Consider the following 17,115-nt stretch of genomic DNA (forward strand, 5'->3'; position numbering starts at 1 on the left):
TAATAGCACTCCGTCCCACTTCTCCCCTCCCCCTAGTTCCTGGCAATCTCTAATCCACTTTCCATCTCTATGATTTGCCTAGTCTGGGCCTGTCCTGTAAATGGAATTATACATGCCTAAGGTGGCATGCCATCTTTCACTGAGCATAATGTTTTCAAACTTCACCTAAGTTGTTGCATATACTTCTTCCTTTTTATTGCCAAATAATATTCCATTGCATGGATATACCACATTTTGTCTATAAATTCATCAGTTGATGGAAATTTGGGAAAATTACCATTGTTTCACATGGTTGCACCAAAGCCAGAACTTTGGGTGTCTACGTCTCACCTGGTCCTGTTTTTACTACCCCACACTGTTTTTTTCATAATGTATGAGTATATGCATTGTATTCATAGCAGTGGTTTGCTCAAAGAAACCCTTACAACCTGGCTAACCACTGTTATCTAGTATGGACAAAAAAAAAACCCCCAACAATTGAAGGAAATAAAATCTAAACATTATAGAAAAATTAGGTTGAAAACCAGGTTTAGGGCTGGCCCGGTGGCTCAGGCCATTAGAGCTCCATGCTCCTAACTCCGAAGGCTGCCAGTTCGATTCCCACATGGGCCAGTGGGCTCTCAACCACAAGGTTGCCGGTTCAACTCCTCGAGTCCCGCAAGGGATGGTGGGCTCCGCCCCCTGCAACTAAAATGGAACACAGCACCTTGAGCTAAGCTGCCACTGAGCTCCCGGATGGCTCAGTTGGTTGGAGTGCGTCCTCTCAATCACAAGGTTGCCAGTTCGATTCCTCGACTCCCGCAAGGGATGGTGGGCAGCGCTCCCTGCAACTAACAAGGCAACTGGACCTAGAGCTGAGCTGCGCCCTCCACAACTAAGACTGAAAGGACAACAACTTGAAGCTTAACGGCACCCTCCACAACTAAGATTGAAAGGACAACAATTTGAGTTGGAAAAAAGGCCTGGAAGTACACACTGTTCCCCAATAAAGTCCTGTTCCCCTTTCCCAATAAAATCTTTAAAAAAAAAAAAAAAGAAAAAGAAAACCAGGTTTAATTTTCATTTTCTAGATTCCAGTGGACTGATCTTTATATCTTCGTCTCACTGTAAGTCACAGAACACCCTGAGTCTTGTATGATATCTTTGATCTACCTAGATTTTATGTGTAAGTTCATTACCATGATTTATAGCCCAGGATCAAAGAGAGTTTTTATTAGATTTGGTTGATGTTTGAAGACCCTTCTGTCTTGTTCACTTTACTCCATGGAAAATTCAGAGTTACTGTCTTCTTCAGTTAGATTGTCACTCTCATTGCATTACCCTGACCATTTGGTATGAGGAATATATACCTTTACCCCAAAACTTAGTACATTTCAAACACAGCTGGTCAACTCCCCTTACGACCTGGCTCTCTTCCCACACACTGACTGCCCCATCTCTCAGCCTGGACAGAGAGCAGCAGCTAGCTTGGTATACTTGGGAAAGTTCTCTGTTTTTCCCTTATTGAAGATGAAACCCTTCTCTTCGTTGGGTGCATGAAGACCGGAAGCAGGTCTGACCCGTTAAGGATTTGGTTGTTGACATTCTTTGCTTGGGAACCGGTGATGTGTAGAATGTGGCAAGATTCCAGTGGTGAAGGCATTTCCCTGGGTTCATCTGGAGTTTGTGCTTTCTTATCTTGGGTGGCACGAGGGGAGGGTCCAGCCCAGCCTGGTTTCCTGACTTTTGAGTGAGTGTTTTCTTTGCTAAAGCTTGAGTGATCTGGTCTGATCATGATCACTGCTAATTACGTATCTCATTTGATGTGCTATTTTCTCATTATCCTTTAAAACCTGGTATATTATTTTGTGCCGAGCTGCACATGCATTATGAATTTATATTATTTCCTGCTTCTAAGTGTTTAGCAGCCCTGAAATATATAGAAAACAACTGAGCCTAACCCTGGCCTTCTTCAAGCTTGGCATCCCTCTTTCCTCTCACTATGCCTGCCTGCCTTAGTCCCCAGCCTCCTTCTTTGTCCTGGTCACCCTAAGGCTGTGTCTTTTCCACTTTTTCAGTGTTCCTCTTAATGTGATGCCTAGATTAGAAATGACACTCCATGTGTGCTGTGCACAACCCAAGCCAGAACCATTACCAAGAAATTAACCTGGTACTCATTTAGTGCAGCACACGCGTGCCCGCGCTTATTGCCAGCCAACATCCCTCCACCCCCACTCAGAAGCTTTTGTTCACTTTAACTGCCATGAGCCTGAGGTTCCTGTTCTTGTGCCGTTGATTTCTTGATGCTAAAAGCAGAACTTTACATTTCCCCCACACTATTTTATCCATTCATTACCCTGGGGGACTTGTAGTGTTATTCCATCAGAACTGTATGAATGGGAGGCTAGCGTCATGCTGATGCAAGAAATTGTGGAGTGGAGCGTTTTTTGTTTTTTTAATGATATGTTGGGATTGGCTCTGTTAATAGAAAACTCCTTCTCTGACTACCTATCTCGGGTACTTTCATTAGAAATTGCTCGTTCATTGAGTTTTTTTCTGGTTTGTTTTCAGGTTATTTTTCGCATCAACAATTCTAGAGATTAAAAAAGTAGAGTGCTGAGCCTCTTTAGGAAGCTCAGTACCTCAATTTGTTGACCAAGTTTTTAATCACATGGGTCCTATGTGGGCCATTGAATGCACCAACCCGCGGTATTGTTCAAGAGGGATGTTTTGAGGGTTTTCATTGCTCCTGTCTGTTTGTTGCAGTTACCTGGCTGAGCAGTGCTGGAATGGCGGCTTTATCTACCTGATCATGCTGCGTCGCTTCAAGCACAAAGTCCATTCTCCTTATAATGGCAACAGTAGCAACAGCTCTGAACCGGGAGACACACCTACCTTGGAGCTGGGTGACCGAACTGTGAAAAAGGGGAAAAGAACAAGAAAGTTTGGGGTCATTTCCAGGCCTTCTGCCCACAAGGCCACTGAAGAATCCAAGATCAGCACTGGCTATGAGTTGGACAATGAACCCATCTCTGAGCTGGACAATGGCCCAGACCCTGAACTTGGAAATGGTCATGCCTTCGAGCTAGAAAATGGCCCAGATTCTGTCAAGGAGGTGGCTGGGTCCCATCTAGACAAGTCAGAAGTGGACAGAGGGACAGAGCATAGAGTGCCAAAGACAGATGCTCCTCTGCCTACAAACAATGATAAACGCCGCTTCTCAAAATCTGGGAAGACGGACTTCCAATCAAGTGACTGCCTAGCACGGGTAAGCTTTCGTTTGATTATAGAACCGGAATTTTAAAAGAAGTTGCTTTTAAGGTTTAAAAAATACATCTAAGGTGACCTCACACTTAGAATCCAACAAATTTATTAAGGTAAATTATCAGAAGACATTAACAATCACAACCCAAAAATCCAAGTCATTTTATCCTACTTAAATAAAGAACTAGTCGAGTGAGCCTAAGTGGAAAATTCAAGCCTTCTGTGGTGTAATTTGAGTCATATGAGGCCCAGATAAAGTACTTGAACTGCATCATTATTTATCACTGCTGTCACCAGTGGAATTGCCATGGCAAAGCCAAGAATTCCTGGTGGCAGTTGATAGCATAAACATCCAAGCCTCAGTATTACACAGGAAGGATGTCCGACATGCAGGGAAGCATCTGCTTTTATTTTTAACATTTTAAAACCAGTGACATTTTCATGGGATAATGTGATCACATGAAATCGCTGAATTCTGGCGAAGTTTAGAAACTTCACAGAAATCTCTGAGACTATGATATCCAGCTGTGATGGTCAGGGCTGGTCTTACTACCTAAAGGCAAAGCAGATGTGGTATGTATTCTCATTGGTGATGGGCACTCTTCCAGCCTCAAACTGTCTCCTCCATTATAACCAACACTCTCTCATTAAGTTATGTTTCTTCAGGGTTAGCATATTCATTCCCAGAATCCTCTTGGCAGGTACTCCTATGGATTCCTAAGGAAGCAGCAACTTCCTAAGTGGTTCCTGTTTGGTGTTTTCTCTGACTGAGGAGATGCCATCTAGGGATGAAAGAGAAAGTTGGAAAGGTGGAAAACGGGCACAGAAGGATCAAATTTAGCTTTGCATGCTGGGAAGTGGTGCCCTGTGAGGTGAATGTAATTTCTAGTAAGGCTATTTCATGCATATTTCTATATTTGCAGCCAATCTGTATAATGGGTTGAGAAGAATCAAAATAACTCCTCTCTTAAGGGACCGTGTTCCTTCATTTGAGGAGCTAGGTAGATGATCTTCATAAAGCCTTACACAGAGGAGGCACATTTGTAGATGGAATGTGGAAACAAATCAGAAGAAAAAAATAAATGTCTCTATCAATGATTTTCTACCAAGTTTATGCCCCCCAAAAAAGGATTAAGGGTAACAAAAAGATTATAATGTTCACCCCCCCCAAAAAAAATTAAGGCCAATAAAAATACAGGTTTTCCTCCGTTATCCAAAAATAGAACATTCCTATGAAAACTTTTATAAGCCTAAATGGCATAAAGCAAAGAAGCAATTACCATTAATTTATTTGGGAAATCTTTTGAGCGTTCCCAGACCCAAAAAATAATCTACCAAATCATACCGAATAACTCAATTTAAAATATAGTAAAAGCAGTACCACTCACTGCGTGGGGTGCCCGCTGCCTCTAAAACGTCTCACTGCAAAATAAACGCTAAATGACATTTTCACTTTTTGTCTTTTTACATAAAAGCAAAAACACTCTTTGGATTTCTTTCAGTTAGTGAAAATAGGTACGAATGTACGTTTTTCATAAAAGCAAAGTGATGTAACACGAACTTTAAAAAAGCGGGTGATAATCTGTATTATAATTTGTTCCCTATCAATGGGTATTATATCTTGATATGATTTTTTCCCCTAATAATTAGATTGTAAATACACATAAAGCCTAATGTGAAAAAGTAAGTTAGAGAGTATTGGTACTCTTAATCATTTTGAAGTTTTAAGGTACCGAAGGTTTAGGGTGAATCTCATACAATTCAAAGAACAGGCTTTGATTTGTCCTAGAATAAGTGGAAATAATTTGGAATGATTAAAAAAAAAAAAAAACTTTTAAGAAAAGTACCATCCTCTGCTCATCTTAATTAAAGGCAATAATATAAAAACTGAATTTCTGGATTAGACTATCTGAAGACTACACATCAGAGTTTCTGGTTTTGTACTTAAGGTCAAATGTCCAAGAAACTATAAATGAAACTGAAAAACAACAAACCTTGATTTATATAGCCTTTGGGGCATTTTTTTTTTTGGGGGGGGGGGTTGATATTAGGGAACAGTGTGTTTTTCCAGGACCCATCAGCTCCAAGTCAAGTCGTTGTTTTCAATCTGGTTGTGGAGGGGGCAGCTCACTGACCCATGTAGGAATCAAACCAGTGACCTTGGTGTTATTATGAGCACTGCACTCTAACCAACTGAGCTAACCAGCCACACTTTTTTTTTTTTTTTTTAAGCCACATGCCTATAAAAAGGAGAGACTTGTCGTCTGGAACTTGCATTTTTTGTAACTCTCCACGATCTATAGACTCATCATTGACCTTGGATTGTACTTTTTGGTCTTGGAAAGTCGAAATAGGACACACATCTTCTTGGACACAAAAATTTTAGGACCTTTTTCAGTTGGAGAAATATCATCATTAGATGTGTTTATCTAAAATTGACAGAGTTGGCAAGATACAACTTTGCCCCACATCTAGGTAGCATCCAAATTGGAAAATTACTTAGGTCCTTGGGCTGAGTGGATTTTTATTTTTATTCCAGGATGAGCCCAAGGTCAGGCTAAAATGGAATTTCCAGAAAAAAAACAAAAATTAGCTATTTACCTCTTAAGCCTTTGGGGGAAAACATTCCATTCCATTTGAATAATGAAAGATTAAACATGTCAGCAGTGTTCCTTTTCTGCTTTACTAATGATTTAATATATCTGCGAAGACTTAATAAATTAGAGAAAAGGCTTATAATGATCCTTCAGAGCATTTTTATTTGTCAGGTGCTTCTTTTTCATAGACTATTTGTTACATGTTTTTATGTCCTGTTCTCCTTTAACAGAGTTATAGGAAAATGTCTGCTTTAAAAAAAAAAAAAAGGTATGTTTCTATCTAATATTAACACATGATGATGAGTATGCAACCAGATTAATTTTTAAAACTATAAAAGTTGGGCCCATTGTCTAACACATAAGAATCTCCTAGGACATAGACAAACAGTTTTAGAAATACGTTTAGTGTTACTTACTCCCTGTCTAGTGAAGATCATTACTCATCCAAAGTGACAGTTTTTGCAAGCTGTTTAGATATAATGTGTGTTTTTGTAAAACTGGATGGTAAAAAGGAATACAACAAAACGTAGTCACATAACAAAGAAAAAAAAGCCCTGCATTAACAGGTAGGTGAGTTTATTTACAGCTGGTACATGTGTCTATGCGTCACTTTGTGGTCTTACCCTAGTATTACAATCCGCCCTATACAGTGCCAGACCTCTTGCCGAGGCCTTCAGCAGAGACCTCAGGATGGCTGCCCCAGGTCCGAATCTACAAGAAAGGTTGGGAAACCAGGAGATTGAAACCAGGACATGTACAGAGTGGTCCCTGATGTTTGCAACAAGCAGAGAGGCAGCATTGGATGATTTTCTTCTAGGAAGCCCCCATGGTCGTTGGGGGAACTTATATCTGCACCTGTACCTCTCTCCTGAGACCCGAGTTTCTGCCAACTGTCTGCAGGATGTCTCCATCTTGCATATTTCCCATCAGATCTAAACCCGGATGCATCACTTTTCCACACCACCAAGTCTGCTCCAGTGTTCCAGGTCTCACCCAAGCCAGAAACCTGAGAATCAACTCGTGACTATTTATCGTGATTTGTCCAGAAGTTTCCCTGGTTTTGCACTTTCAATCCCATTTCCTGGGAAATGCCTTAGTCCCATTTTGGGAACAGTTGGCATCCTGGAGTCAACTGAAATGCTGCCCTCTCCCTTACACCATGTCCAGTCAGTCACCAAGTCCTGTCAACTCCTGCTCCCTGTAGGCTCTCCGGGCCCCCTCCACTTCTCTTTCTCCCACTCCCACAACTTTAGGTCGAGGTCGGGCTGCTTTCATTTCTCATCTGACAGTCATAGTAGTCTCCTACCCACCTCACTGCCCCCACTCTCATCCCATCATGCAGTGCAACCAGAGAGACCTTTCTAAAGAGCAAATCTCATCACACGTGCACAAGCATACATGCATACACACACACACACACACACAAACACACACACACACACACACACACACACACACACTGCACCTTAAACCCTTCTGGTGGGTCCACTTTGCCTTCAGGGTAATATCCAAACACCTTGGCTTGGTGTAGCACGTGAGGCCCTTCTTTATCTGAGTCCCTCCTTAACTTTCTGCCTCCCTGACTTGGGCTGAATTAGTTATAGTTTTTTCAAAAGGCCATGCTCAGTCTTGTCTCTGAGGCTTTGCAGCTGCTGTTCTCACTCTCCTGTTTCTTCTCCCCTTTCCAATGTAGCTTAGCTTCTACGTTTCCTGGGGGAACGAACACCATGATACCCTCCTCTAGGAGGCGTCCATAACACCCCTGCCACCTGCCCCCGTCTTTAGGCATCTCCGCTATGGGCTCCTGCTGTAGCCCCCGCTTGTCTTCATCAGTGCATGAATCCCACACACTCCAAATACCATTTGGCTGTGTGTCCTCAGTAGACTTTAAGGGCGAGGATCTTATTTGTCTTTCTGTCCTAATTCAGTGCCTAGTAGGTCCTATATAGCTATTTATTAATGAAGACACTCAAGAGCACCAGGCCTGAGTGAGGACACCGAGTTCCAGCCCTAGTTCTCCCATCCCAGCTCTGCGGCCTTTGGGCCGCCATGTCCTTTCTCTGAGCTTGCATCTTCTCACTTGTAAACTGAGCATTTTGGTCTGATGACTAACGGACTGCAACTTTGACATTAGGATCACACATGTCTTCATCTCTTACTGATTATTCTAATTAAGAAGGGATATGCAAACAGCCTCAGAATAAGTTTGCAACTAGAGCCAGAGCATTTATTGCAGGGAAATTCTAGTTGAATGATGTGTCTTCTCACATTTGGGGCAAAGATGCTGTTGTAAAATTTTATTTTTGGTTCCAGCAGAAGATCAGGTCATGTAAATGCTGCTGAGACAGCTCCGTTTAATGTACTGCCCCTGTTTGGTAAATAAATTCCCTGGTTTGCCTCCATGCAGAGATGCCCGTGTGCTCTCAAACAATAATTGGCACTTTATAGGAGAGGGTAGCGCTCCAAACAGCTTTAATACAGAGGTCCATAGCATCCAGTTTTGCGTGGTTTGGCTTTTTCTCAACAGACTGACAAAGTCTCATGCCCTTTAAGCCAATGTAAAAGGAAGCAAAGGGCTGAGCCATCTGTCTAGACGGGATCTGTTTCAGAACTCAGTCGTGTCTACAACTGGATCAGTGTTCAGCCAATGCTGAACATTGGCAAACAAGCAGGTCTCCCATCTGAGCAAGCCTGTTATGGTCAGTTTCAGTAACTTCTGAAGAACCATAAGATTAGTGGATAAACATCTTATAATTGTTCATTCCAGTTATGCAGTATAGTTATATGCTAGGCACTATTCTACTTACCAGAAATCCCACTGGTAAATGAGAGACAAGGTTCCTGTCCCAAGGCATTTATCACATGGAAGGGGCCCCATGGAGTAAATAAGCCAATCAGAATGTTAGGTGATGACAAGTACTATAAATGAGCTAAGACAGGGTGAAGTGGAAGATGGCTGGGCAGTACCATGGGTGGGGGGCTAACTGTTATTGGGTGTCAGTGAAGACCTCATAAAAGAACCAGTGTTTGAGTGTCAGGAAAGGGCAGCGCCAGAAAATCTGGGGGCCGGATGTTGTTTCCAGGGAGAAGCCAGCACCTTCAGCCGCCCTAAGGTAGGAATGACAGGGTTCCAGGAACAGAGGAACGGAAGCACCGTGAGCAATGGGGAGGGCACTAGGGGGTGACTCCGGGGCTGTGGGAAGGGCTGGATTACAAAGGTTCGTGCATGCCACCTCAAAGGGTTGGACCTTATTCCAAGTCCAGTGGGGAGCTGTGGGAAGATTTAAGCTGAGTGCATCAAGTTCATGTTAGATGTATAATGAAGAATAGTGGATTGTAGGAGGTGAAGAATTGAAAAGGAAGACCCGATTGGAGGCTGTTGTGGTAACCCAAGCTGAAGATGCTGGTGGCTTTGACAATGGTGGTGACAGGGAAGAGGAGCAGAAGGAGATGGATGTGAATCTATTTTGCAAGTAGAGCTTATGGATCTGGCTCATGGTTTGGGTTAGGGAATAGAAGGAGGAATCAAAGATAACTCATGGGCTTTTGGATTGTGTATCCTCTTTATCTTGGATAGATGATAGTATTTTCTCCATGGAGATGGGAAAGCCAGGAGTAGGTGGGGGAGAGTCCTGTTTTGTTTGTTTGTTTGTTTGTTTGTTTTGGGGTTTTTTTTAAAGATTTTATTGGGGAAGGGGAACAGGACTTTATTGGGAAACAGTGTGTACTTCCAGGCCTTTTTTTCCAAGTCAAGTTGTTGTCCTTTCAATCTTAGTTGTGGAGGGTGCCGTTCAGCTTTAAGTTGTTGTCCTTTCAGTCTTAGTTGTGGAGGGCGCAGCTCAGCTCCAGGTCCAGTTGCCGTTGCTAGTTGCAGGGGGGCACAGCCCACCATCCCTTGCGGGAATCGAACCGGCAACCTTGTGGTTGAGAGGATGCGCTCCAACCAACTGAGCCCCAACCAACTGAGCCATCCGGGAGCTCAGCAGCAGCTCAGCTCAAGGTGCCGTGTTCAATCTTAGTTGCAGGGGGCGCTGCCCACCATCCCTTGCGGGACTCGAGGAGTTGAACTGGCAACCTTGTGGTTGAGAACCCACTGGCCCATGTGGGAATCGAACTGGCAGCCTTCGGAGTTAGGAGCATGGAGCTCTAACAGCCTGAGCCACCGGGCCGGCCCCGAGAGTCCTGTTTTGATCGTACTGAAGTGTGTATTAGATCCCCAAGCGGAATTGTAAGGAGGCAGTTGGAAATTATTATATTTAAGTTGGTTATTATATTTCGTTGGATTTTGGCCAGTACCAGCTTTGGCCTAATGAACTTCAGACACTGATTTTATTTTCAGCTGAGCACTGTTTTCAGCAATAGGCAGCTTGATTTAATACCATACCGACAATTGTACAATTAAGACCGATAACATCTGCCTCTTCCTGTTTGTGCCTTCCTTTGTGTACCTCTGAAATCCTCATTAAATGAGCAAGAAATTCCAAGGCAAGGAAACTTGCACTGATTTCTTTGAACTCGCTCCTATAGTCCGTACTTTCCATTATGAAAAAAAAAAGATCATGTTATTGAACAAAAGAGAAAGAGAATATGATCTGTTTCTTGACCAGTATAGTTGGAGTTTATATTACAGATTGGTTATTTCTACCCTCTGAAGCCATTTTTAGTAGATATGTGCTTTGTTTTACTTTTGACTAGTTGTGTGTGTTAGGCAGGGGTAGGAATGGTGTGAGGGTACTCTTGATGAAAATTGTCTATTGCTTTCTGTCAGAGTATACATTAGGCCATTGTTCTTTCCCCATGATCATACTTTTTCATGTTTCTTGTCACAAGTCCTATTTCTAAAAGCATTTAAAATAAGAAAAGACTAGTCTAGTATTATCACACCCCCTGTGAATGATACTTAACATGTTCTGCCTAACGAAAGGAGGGTAGGACGGGGTGGGGGGACGATGGTGTAACTAGTAATGGGGATGGATAGGTTTTTACTAATTTGGGCTAAAACCAAATGCTTTGTTTCTAGACTATTAATGGTCCCTGTTTCTCTTGGGAAAGAGTTCTACAGTTTTTCTGTCCTGGGAGAGGGAGGAGCTCTGCCCTACATCTTTAAGACTCCAAGAGCCATTGAAATATCTTCCAAGGAAAGAGCAAGTCAGGCCACCCTCTGCTCTAGTTTCTCAACTGCGTCTGGAGGCCCAGGGAGGCAGCCACAGGCTGACCCATGTGCTAGTGTGGGATGCCCAGCAATCAGGACAATAGCGAATTAGCACATCCCTGAATTTACTCCCTTGGGGCTATCCACTAGACCAGAGGGTCTCATGTACTGGAGATGTTGAAAGTTGCCATATTGGCAGTAGCACTGATTCTCAAGGATGGCTTCTTGAAGTATTGGGGCTAAGTGAGACGTTGAAGGCCAGGAAGGCTGTTTCTGAATAAGGAAGAGAGAAAGGTGTTCCAGAGGTCAGCGGCAACAAACCAAAAACCGTGACTCCACAGTGAGACGATTGGATGATATAGAGGTTGTTGACAAGCTCATGAACTACTGTGGTAAGCCAGTGACTTCTGAAGTTACATTTGGCTAGACAGGCTTCGTGTGTCTGTGGTGAGTGGATGCAGGAGACAGTTGGCATCACTGCATGTTGCTGGAGTAATGGAGTCCCACCGAGCAGTGCTGTACTGGAAAAAGTATAGGATCCAACAGGTCTCTATCTGGTAATAATTTCCCCAGACATTCTTGTTGCTGCACATCAGTGACCATTTAACATCTGGTTTTTTTAATATTGCATGAAGTTTCACGTTAGTTTCTGACAGTGTGTATTTCAGATTTTCTAAATGCTTCACATTCTTTCTCTTTTGCAAGCAGCTTGCCTGGGCCGGTTGCCTATTTCTAGAGGGATGTTGGCTTTGTCCATATTGGACCTTAACTGTTCCATTGGACCTTCATGATGGATGAAGAAAGCATATGGTTTTTGTTTCATATGTTGAAGAATTCATTGTGACCCCTAGCCCTACACCTAGAGCTAAAAAGAACTATAGGGGCGAGCCTAAATAAGACCATTAAGTAAACCACTTTGGAAGGTTGTGCTTTCACTTCTCTGAATAGCTAAGTATCTGAAGAAACTCAAACATTTTACAGTGTGTTTTCATATGTTTGTGTCCTTAGAGTGAAATAGGGAGTCAAGTGGAAAATGAACCAAACCAGAAAAGCTACCAGCAGTCCAGAGGACTTAGAGACATTTATTAGTTTTAAAAAAGGATAAATTTTTATAAGAGTTGAAGCATTTTTTAATGTATTGAAAGAGCATACAAACTAATGTCTTTAGAAGTCAATAACAAATTCATCAATTAATTTCCTGGTTTGGTTTCTCCTACCAAAGATTTCATATTTTAAGGAAATTTGAGATTAAATTCAATATGATGTTTTTAACATATATCTGCATATATGTATATGTTATAAGTAGTATATGGTTACCTATCAACATTTATTATGTATCTACTAACTGTTGGGAACATTGCCACCTGTTTCCATAAATATCTCATTTAACCCTAGCCACAAACCTGAAAGTATTAATAATTATTCCCACTTTAGAGGCAAGGAAACTGAGGTTTTTAGGCATAAAATGACTTTTGTACGTGCTAAGTGGCAGAGCTAGGCTCAGATTAGTTGAAGTCTCCTGGCACCAAGACCTAGCTTTGTCTTCCTTTCATCTGTCCTTATTGACTCGTAGCTTTGTGTAAATAAAAGGAACCCAGACTCAGCCAGTGTTTTATACACATAGTGGTATCTGGGTTTCAAGCAGAAGAAACCTCACTTAACGGGACCCAACTCAGGGAATTCAATAATCACTCTTGTCGTGCTGTCCAATATCCTGGCCTATAGCCAAAGGTGGCTATTTAATTAAAATTAAGTAAAGTTAAAAATTCAGAAAATTCAGTGTCTCACTTGCCACTAGCCGTATTTCAGGCACTGTATTGCTCCCTATGGCTGGTGACCCCCTATTGGATGGTTCAAATACAGAACATTTCCATCCTCAGAGAACCTTCTACTGGACAGCACTGCCAGCCAGAGACGTTGGCCCAGCCCACAGCGTTTTTAATTCTGTGGCCACCTGTGATAGCTGTTGACAAGTGATGAGTCTTCGTCCTGACCTCACAGCTCCACGCTCCTGTGTCAGTGCCATGTGTCTGCCTGTAAACTTCATAGTATGCTCACTTTTCCTTCCAAGGAGGAAGTTGGCCGCATATGGAAGATGGAGCTGCTTAAAGAATCGGATGGGCTGGGAATTCAGGTTAGTGGAGGCCGAGGATCAAAGCGCTCACCTCACGCTATCGTTGTCACTCAAGTGAAGGAAGGAGGTGCCGCTCACAGGTGACTAGATACCCCTCCCCGTCTCTTCCTCCTCATCCTCTCCCTTCCCTCCCCCGGATGTTAGGACTCTTTCGCTTGGTCAAAGCTCTGGTGATGCTGGAGCACAGAAGGAAATCAGGCATGAGCAGTGCTAATTAAACCCATCTCTGAGCACAGGAAGTAGCTAATTGCTGGAGACCCTGCAGGCTCCGCCAAACCATGAAGGAGAGATTGGATTTCTTTCTAGTCCAGTTTGAGTTTCAAGTGAATGTTACTTCTCCTAACTTTGGGGATGCTTGGGGTCTGTCGTTACTTGTCAAGACTGTGCCACACAATAGAACACCACATTCCTGACATCCTAACTCCTGTAGGACTGTGGCTAAAGACATGGGAAAGGGATTGGTTTGGAACGTGACCACAGTTCATGTGCTGCGACTGGATTTGTCAGGTCTATTGGGATGCCACACACACTTACATACACGTGTCTCTGTTGTGCAGATGTGGAGGAGGAAAAAGTCCTTGTGAGTTTTTCTCCTTGTGACCCGAAAACAATTCACACATCAAAACTCTTTTTAATCTGAAAAGTTGTCTAAAGTAGGAAGAGGGACAGTACTTAGGCAGAGCTTGTACCAGAAAGAAGTCCATTTGGAGTTACAGGGATGTCGTTGTCCCCAAGTGGAAGGCATGATTTTGCCATGCTAGCTGATTGCTTCCATATATAGTAAGTCCTCACTTAACATTGTCGATAGGTGCTGCCACTTTATGCGAAACAACATATAATGAAACCAGTTTTACCATAGGCTAACTGATACAAACAAGAGTTAAGTTTCTACACCATCTCATCAACGTTACAACAAAATGATGTTGAATGAAGTGACATTATTCGAGGACCCGCTGTACGCCAGGTGTCTACCATTTGCAAGGCACAGTGGGCATGTACATATGTTGTATGCCCACACGTAGACAGCAGGCGTATAAAGGTAGAATTTCACTGATGAGGGAGGTGAATGTAGTCTGGAATTTATAGTGTTTGGTCCAGGTCCACCGATTCTAAAGGAGATACGGCACAACAGAACAGTGTTGACCTGCCCGAGACCAAGAGGGTCCTCAAAGGCATATCTCGTGAGGTGGAGATGAAGGAGCTGAAAGTATTTAGTCTAAAGAATGGAACCCTAAGGAGAGGACCAGGGCACAAACGATCAAAGTGTTTTGTGCTCATCCATCCTTTAACTAGAAAGTAGGATGCTAATAAATAGAGATAAGATTAACTACCTTTGTCAGTTACCTGGACAGTAGTAATTTTTGAAGAATTAAGACCTTAGATAGTTTTTATCCAGAAAAGCATCATTAAACTTCCCAAGTGATGTATGCTTTAAAAAACTCCCACCGTTAGCCATTTTCCCATTAATCCTAAATTTTAGGTTCTAGTCTGTCTTTGGAAAGTTGGCAATTAGGAAACGCCTGTGCTCAGAGATCAGCTTACAGAGAACTGTTCTTGTCTGTTTTCTATGTGAGCTGTTTCTAGTGGGTCTCCATTTCTTTCCACCCTTAGCCTGGAGTTGTGTGTGTGTCTCTCTCTCTGCCTCTGGGGTATACAGTTCACATGTGGGGCATTCTAGTTAATAATAGGAGAAGAGCGAGACGGAATTAAAGAAGGAAAGAAGAGGTGGGAACAGGGCTGGTCATGATGCTGTTGTGGACAAGTTAACGCAGGGACACTGGCCAGAACTATTATATTCTTCTTATTCCTGACTCCCTCTCCTGCAGAGTAACCCACCCACACACCTCCTTGAGGTTCCAGTGGTTTGTTCTCTGTGGTTCGTGTTGTGTTTGTTCTCTTCTAGTCCCCCTCTCTTTCCATTCCAAACAACTAGTGGGGTCCTTAGCATTTCCGCCTTCAGGGTTTCTGAAGGACAGCAGCAGAGGGAGTCAGAAGTCTCTGGTGTCCCTTGTCTTCTGTTAAAACCTAAATTCATAGAAGAGATTATGATACATGTCCTAGAGGATGTAGAGAGACAGAGAGAGAGAGAGAGAGAGAGAGAGAGAGAGAGAGAGAGAGAGAGAGAGAGAGACTGGTGAAGGAGGGAAGGGTGGAGAGAGGTTGATTCCTTGAAAGGAAGGGAGGAGAAAATCCACAGATTGGAGAGAAACAGAGTTGGGTGGATATGGGAATATTGGAGACATGCATGTGTCCCACAGCTGCACCTGGGTGTTAGCACAAAGCCTTCAGAAGGGATGGTGGAACCCTAGGCTCAGGGTCATTCAGCCTTAGCAGATTTCCTATCCCATATTTAGCAATGGAGATGAGAAGCCTCGGCTCCTTTGGGATCATGGGAGAGCAGACCCTGGGAGGCTCAGTTGGAACACACAGGACTGTTGACGTACCATGAATGAAGGGGCCTGCCCAACGCTCTAGCACAATGTGCCTCCCCAGACCCTGACCCCCCCCAAGAGAGCCAGTTCCTGTGACAGCTTAGTCTCCTGCCAGCCCAAAGCGAAGGGTGCTCCAAGTCAGCTGTAATATAATTGAAAAGAAATAAAGAATAGAGAAACAGAACACGTTTATACACCTAGGTGTGGAGACCAGGTCTGATACCTGCAGCAGCAGTAAATTAGGCAGCCTCATTGTTTATTTTTGTGTTCATCCTTCTGCTGATGAAGCTTGGCTGTAAGTACACAAGGATGAAACAGGAGCTGAGAGAATTTATCCTTAAGGTTCTATAACTCGGGGTGCAGGCAGGGGGGCAGTGGACAGACACATGTAGTGCAGTGTTGCGGGTGCCCCAAAGGAAATCTGGCCAAGGACATGTTACCTGGAGGAGAGAGGGCATGGGATAGGGGATTCCTGGTAAGCTTAGGGTACGTTCACTCTTTTGGGGCTTAGCTCTGTGAATCAGCTAATGAATTAGTCGTAAGGGCAGGGCAGGAGGTAGAACTGAGAAAAGAAAGACTTGACTGTCCTAAAACTTTGGGGGTCTGGGTTCCTCTACCATTGTCTCCACCTGGATGGGACATTTCATTGACATTGATGCCAGGTTACATGGTGGTAACTTAAGAATGTGCGTCTTACAAGGTGACCACCTAAAATGATGGAGCATTTCACTCCTCTTGAGTAGGAATCTGGACCCAGCCAGACCAAAGAATAAAGAGATCCCATTCCAACTGTTTCTGGTATTCCTACTTCCTCTTTAGCCTGGTTTTAACTATCCCCTGTCGTGATCCGCCCTAGCTCCAGGAAAATGACCCTTCTCAAGCCCAGAATGTCTTGACAGGGGAATTTTTTCCCATCTCCGTTTCCTCAGGGATGGCAGACTGTCCTTAGGAGATGAGCTGTTGGTAATCAATGGTCACTTATTGGTCGGGCTCTCCCATGAGGAAGCTGTGGCCATTCTTCGCTCAGCCACTGGAATGGTTCAGTTGGTCGTGGCCAGCAAGGTAGGTAGTTGTGTTTCTTTTTAAAACTATTTTTAATGGTGAATTTGGATTTGAGCCCTATCCATACCCCCCAACCCCCTCACCCCCTGAGACACCCACACGTCCCTGTGAAATTGCCCATTTACCTTGGGCCATTTAAACAGCCATGATTCTACAGTGCAAGCCCACAAGGGGCCCTTAGTTGAAGTGCATTTAATTACTTTGCTTTCTTTTAAGGGTCTTTGTAGGTATATTTAGAAGATGGAAGCAATAATAGGACTAATGAAAAGGTAAGAATGCTAGGATGGAGGGAAGGACAAGATGGGGAGAGTAGCAACTTGCCCAGGGAGAACCAAAGTGGAGATACAGAAGTCCGCTGGTCAGCAGGGAAGAGAGAGGCGTGGAGGTATGCATCTTCCAGGTCCTGAAGGAAGAAATGTTCAGGACCTTGGTTCTGACTCATGGCCTCATGGAGTGTTGGCACTGGAGGAAATCTTGTGAATCCTGTTTGTCCAG

At 43.4% G+C, this 17,115-nt stretch overlaps 1 protein-coding gene across 5 annotated transcripts in view; it reads left to right on the plus strand.

Annotated features, from left to right (window-relative positions):
* PDZD2 (PDZ domain containing 2) overlaps positions 1–17,115 on the plus strand; it is a 330,846-nt gene that overhangs the window by 238,219 nt on the left and 75,512 nt on the right. For 3 of the 5 annotated variants that reach the window (XM_019737273.3, XM_019737275.3, XM_074329029.2), the window contains 3 exons: positions 2,746–3,247; positions 13,064–13,206; positions 16,488–16,620. In XM_019737273.3, coding sequence (XP_019592832.3) covers positions 2,746–3,247; positions 13,064–13,206; positions 16,488–16,620 — 778 coding nt within the window. Of the gene's footprint in view, positions 1–2,745; positions 3,248–13,063; positions 13,207–16,487; positions 16,621–17,115 lie in introns of those variants that run through there. The other 2 variants (XM_019737277.3, XM_019737274.3) reach the window with 2 other exon arrangements.

The sequence above is a fragment of the Rhinolophus sinicus genome, chromosome 3 (assembly GCF_057876585.1).
Source record: "Rhinolophus sinicus isolate RSI-liver-muscle chromosome 3, RSI-T2T, whole genome shotgun sequence".
Taxonomy (NCBI): domain Eukaryota; kingdom Metazoa; phylum Chordata; class Mammalia; order Chiroptera; family Rhinolophidae; genus Rhinolophus; species Rhinolophus sinicus.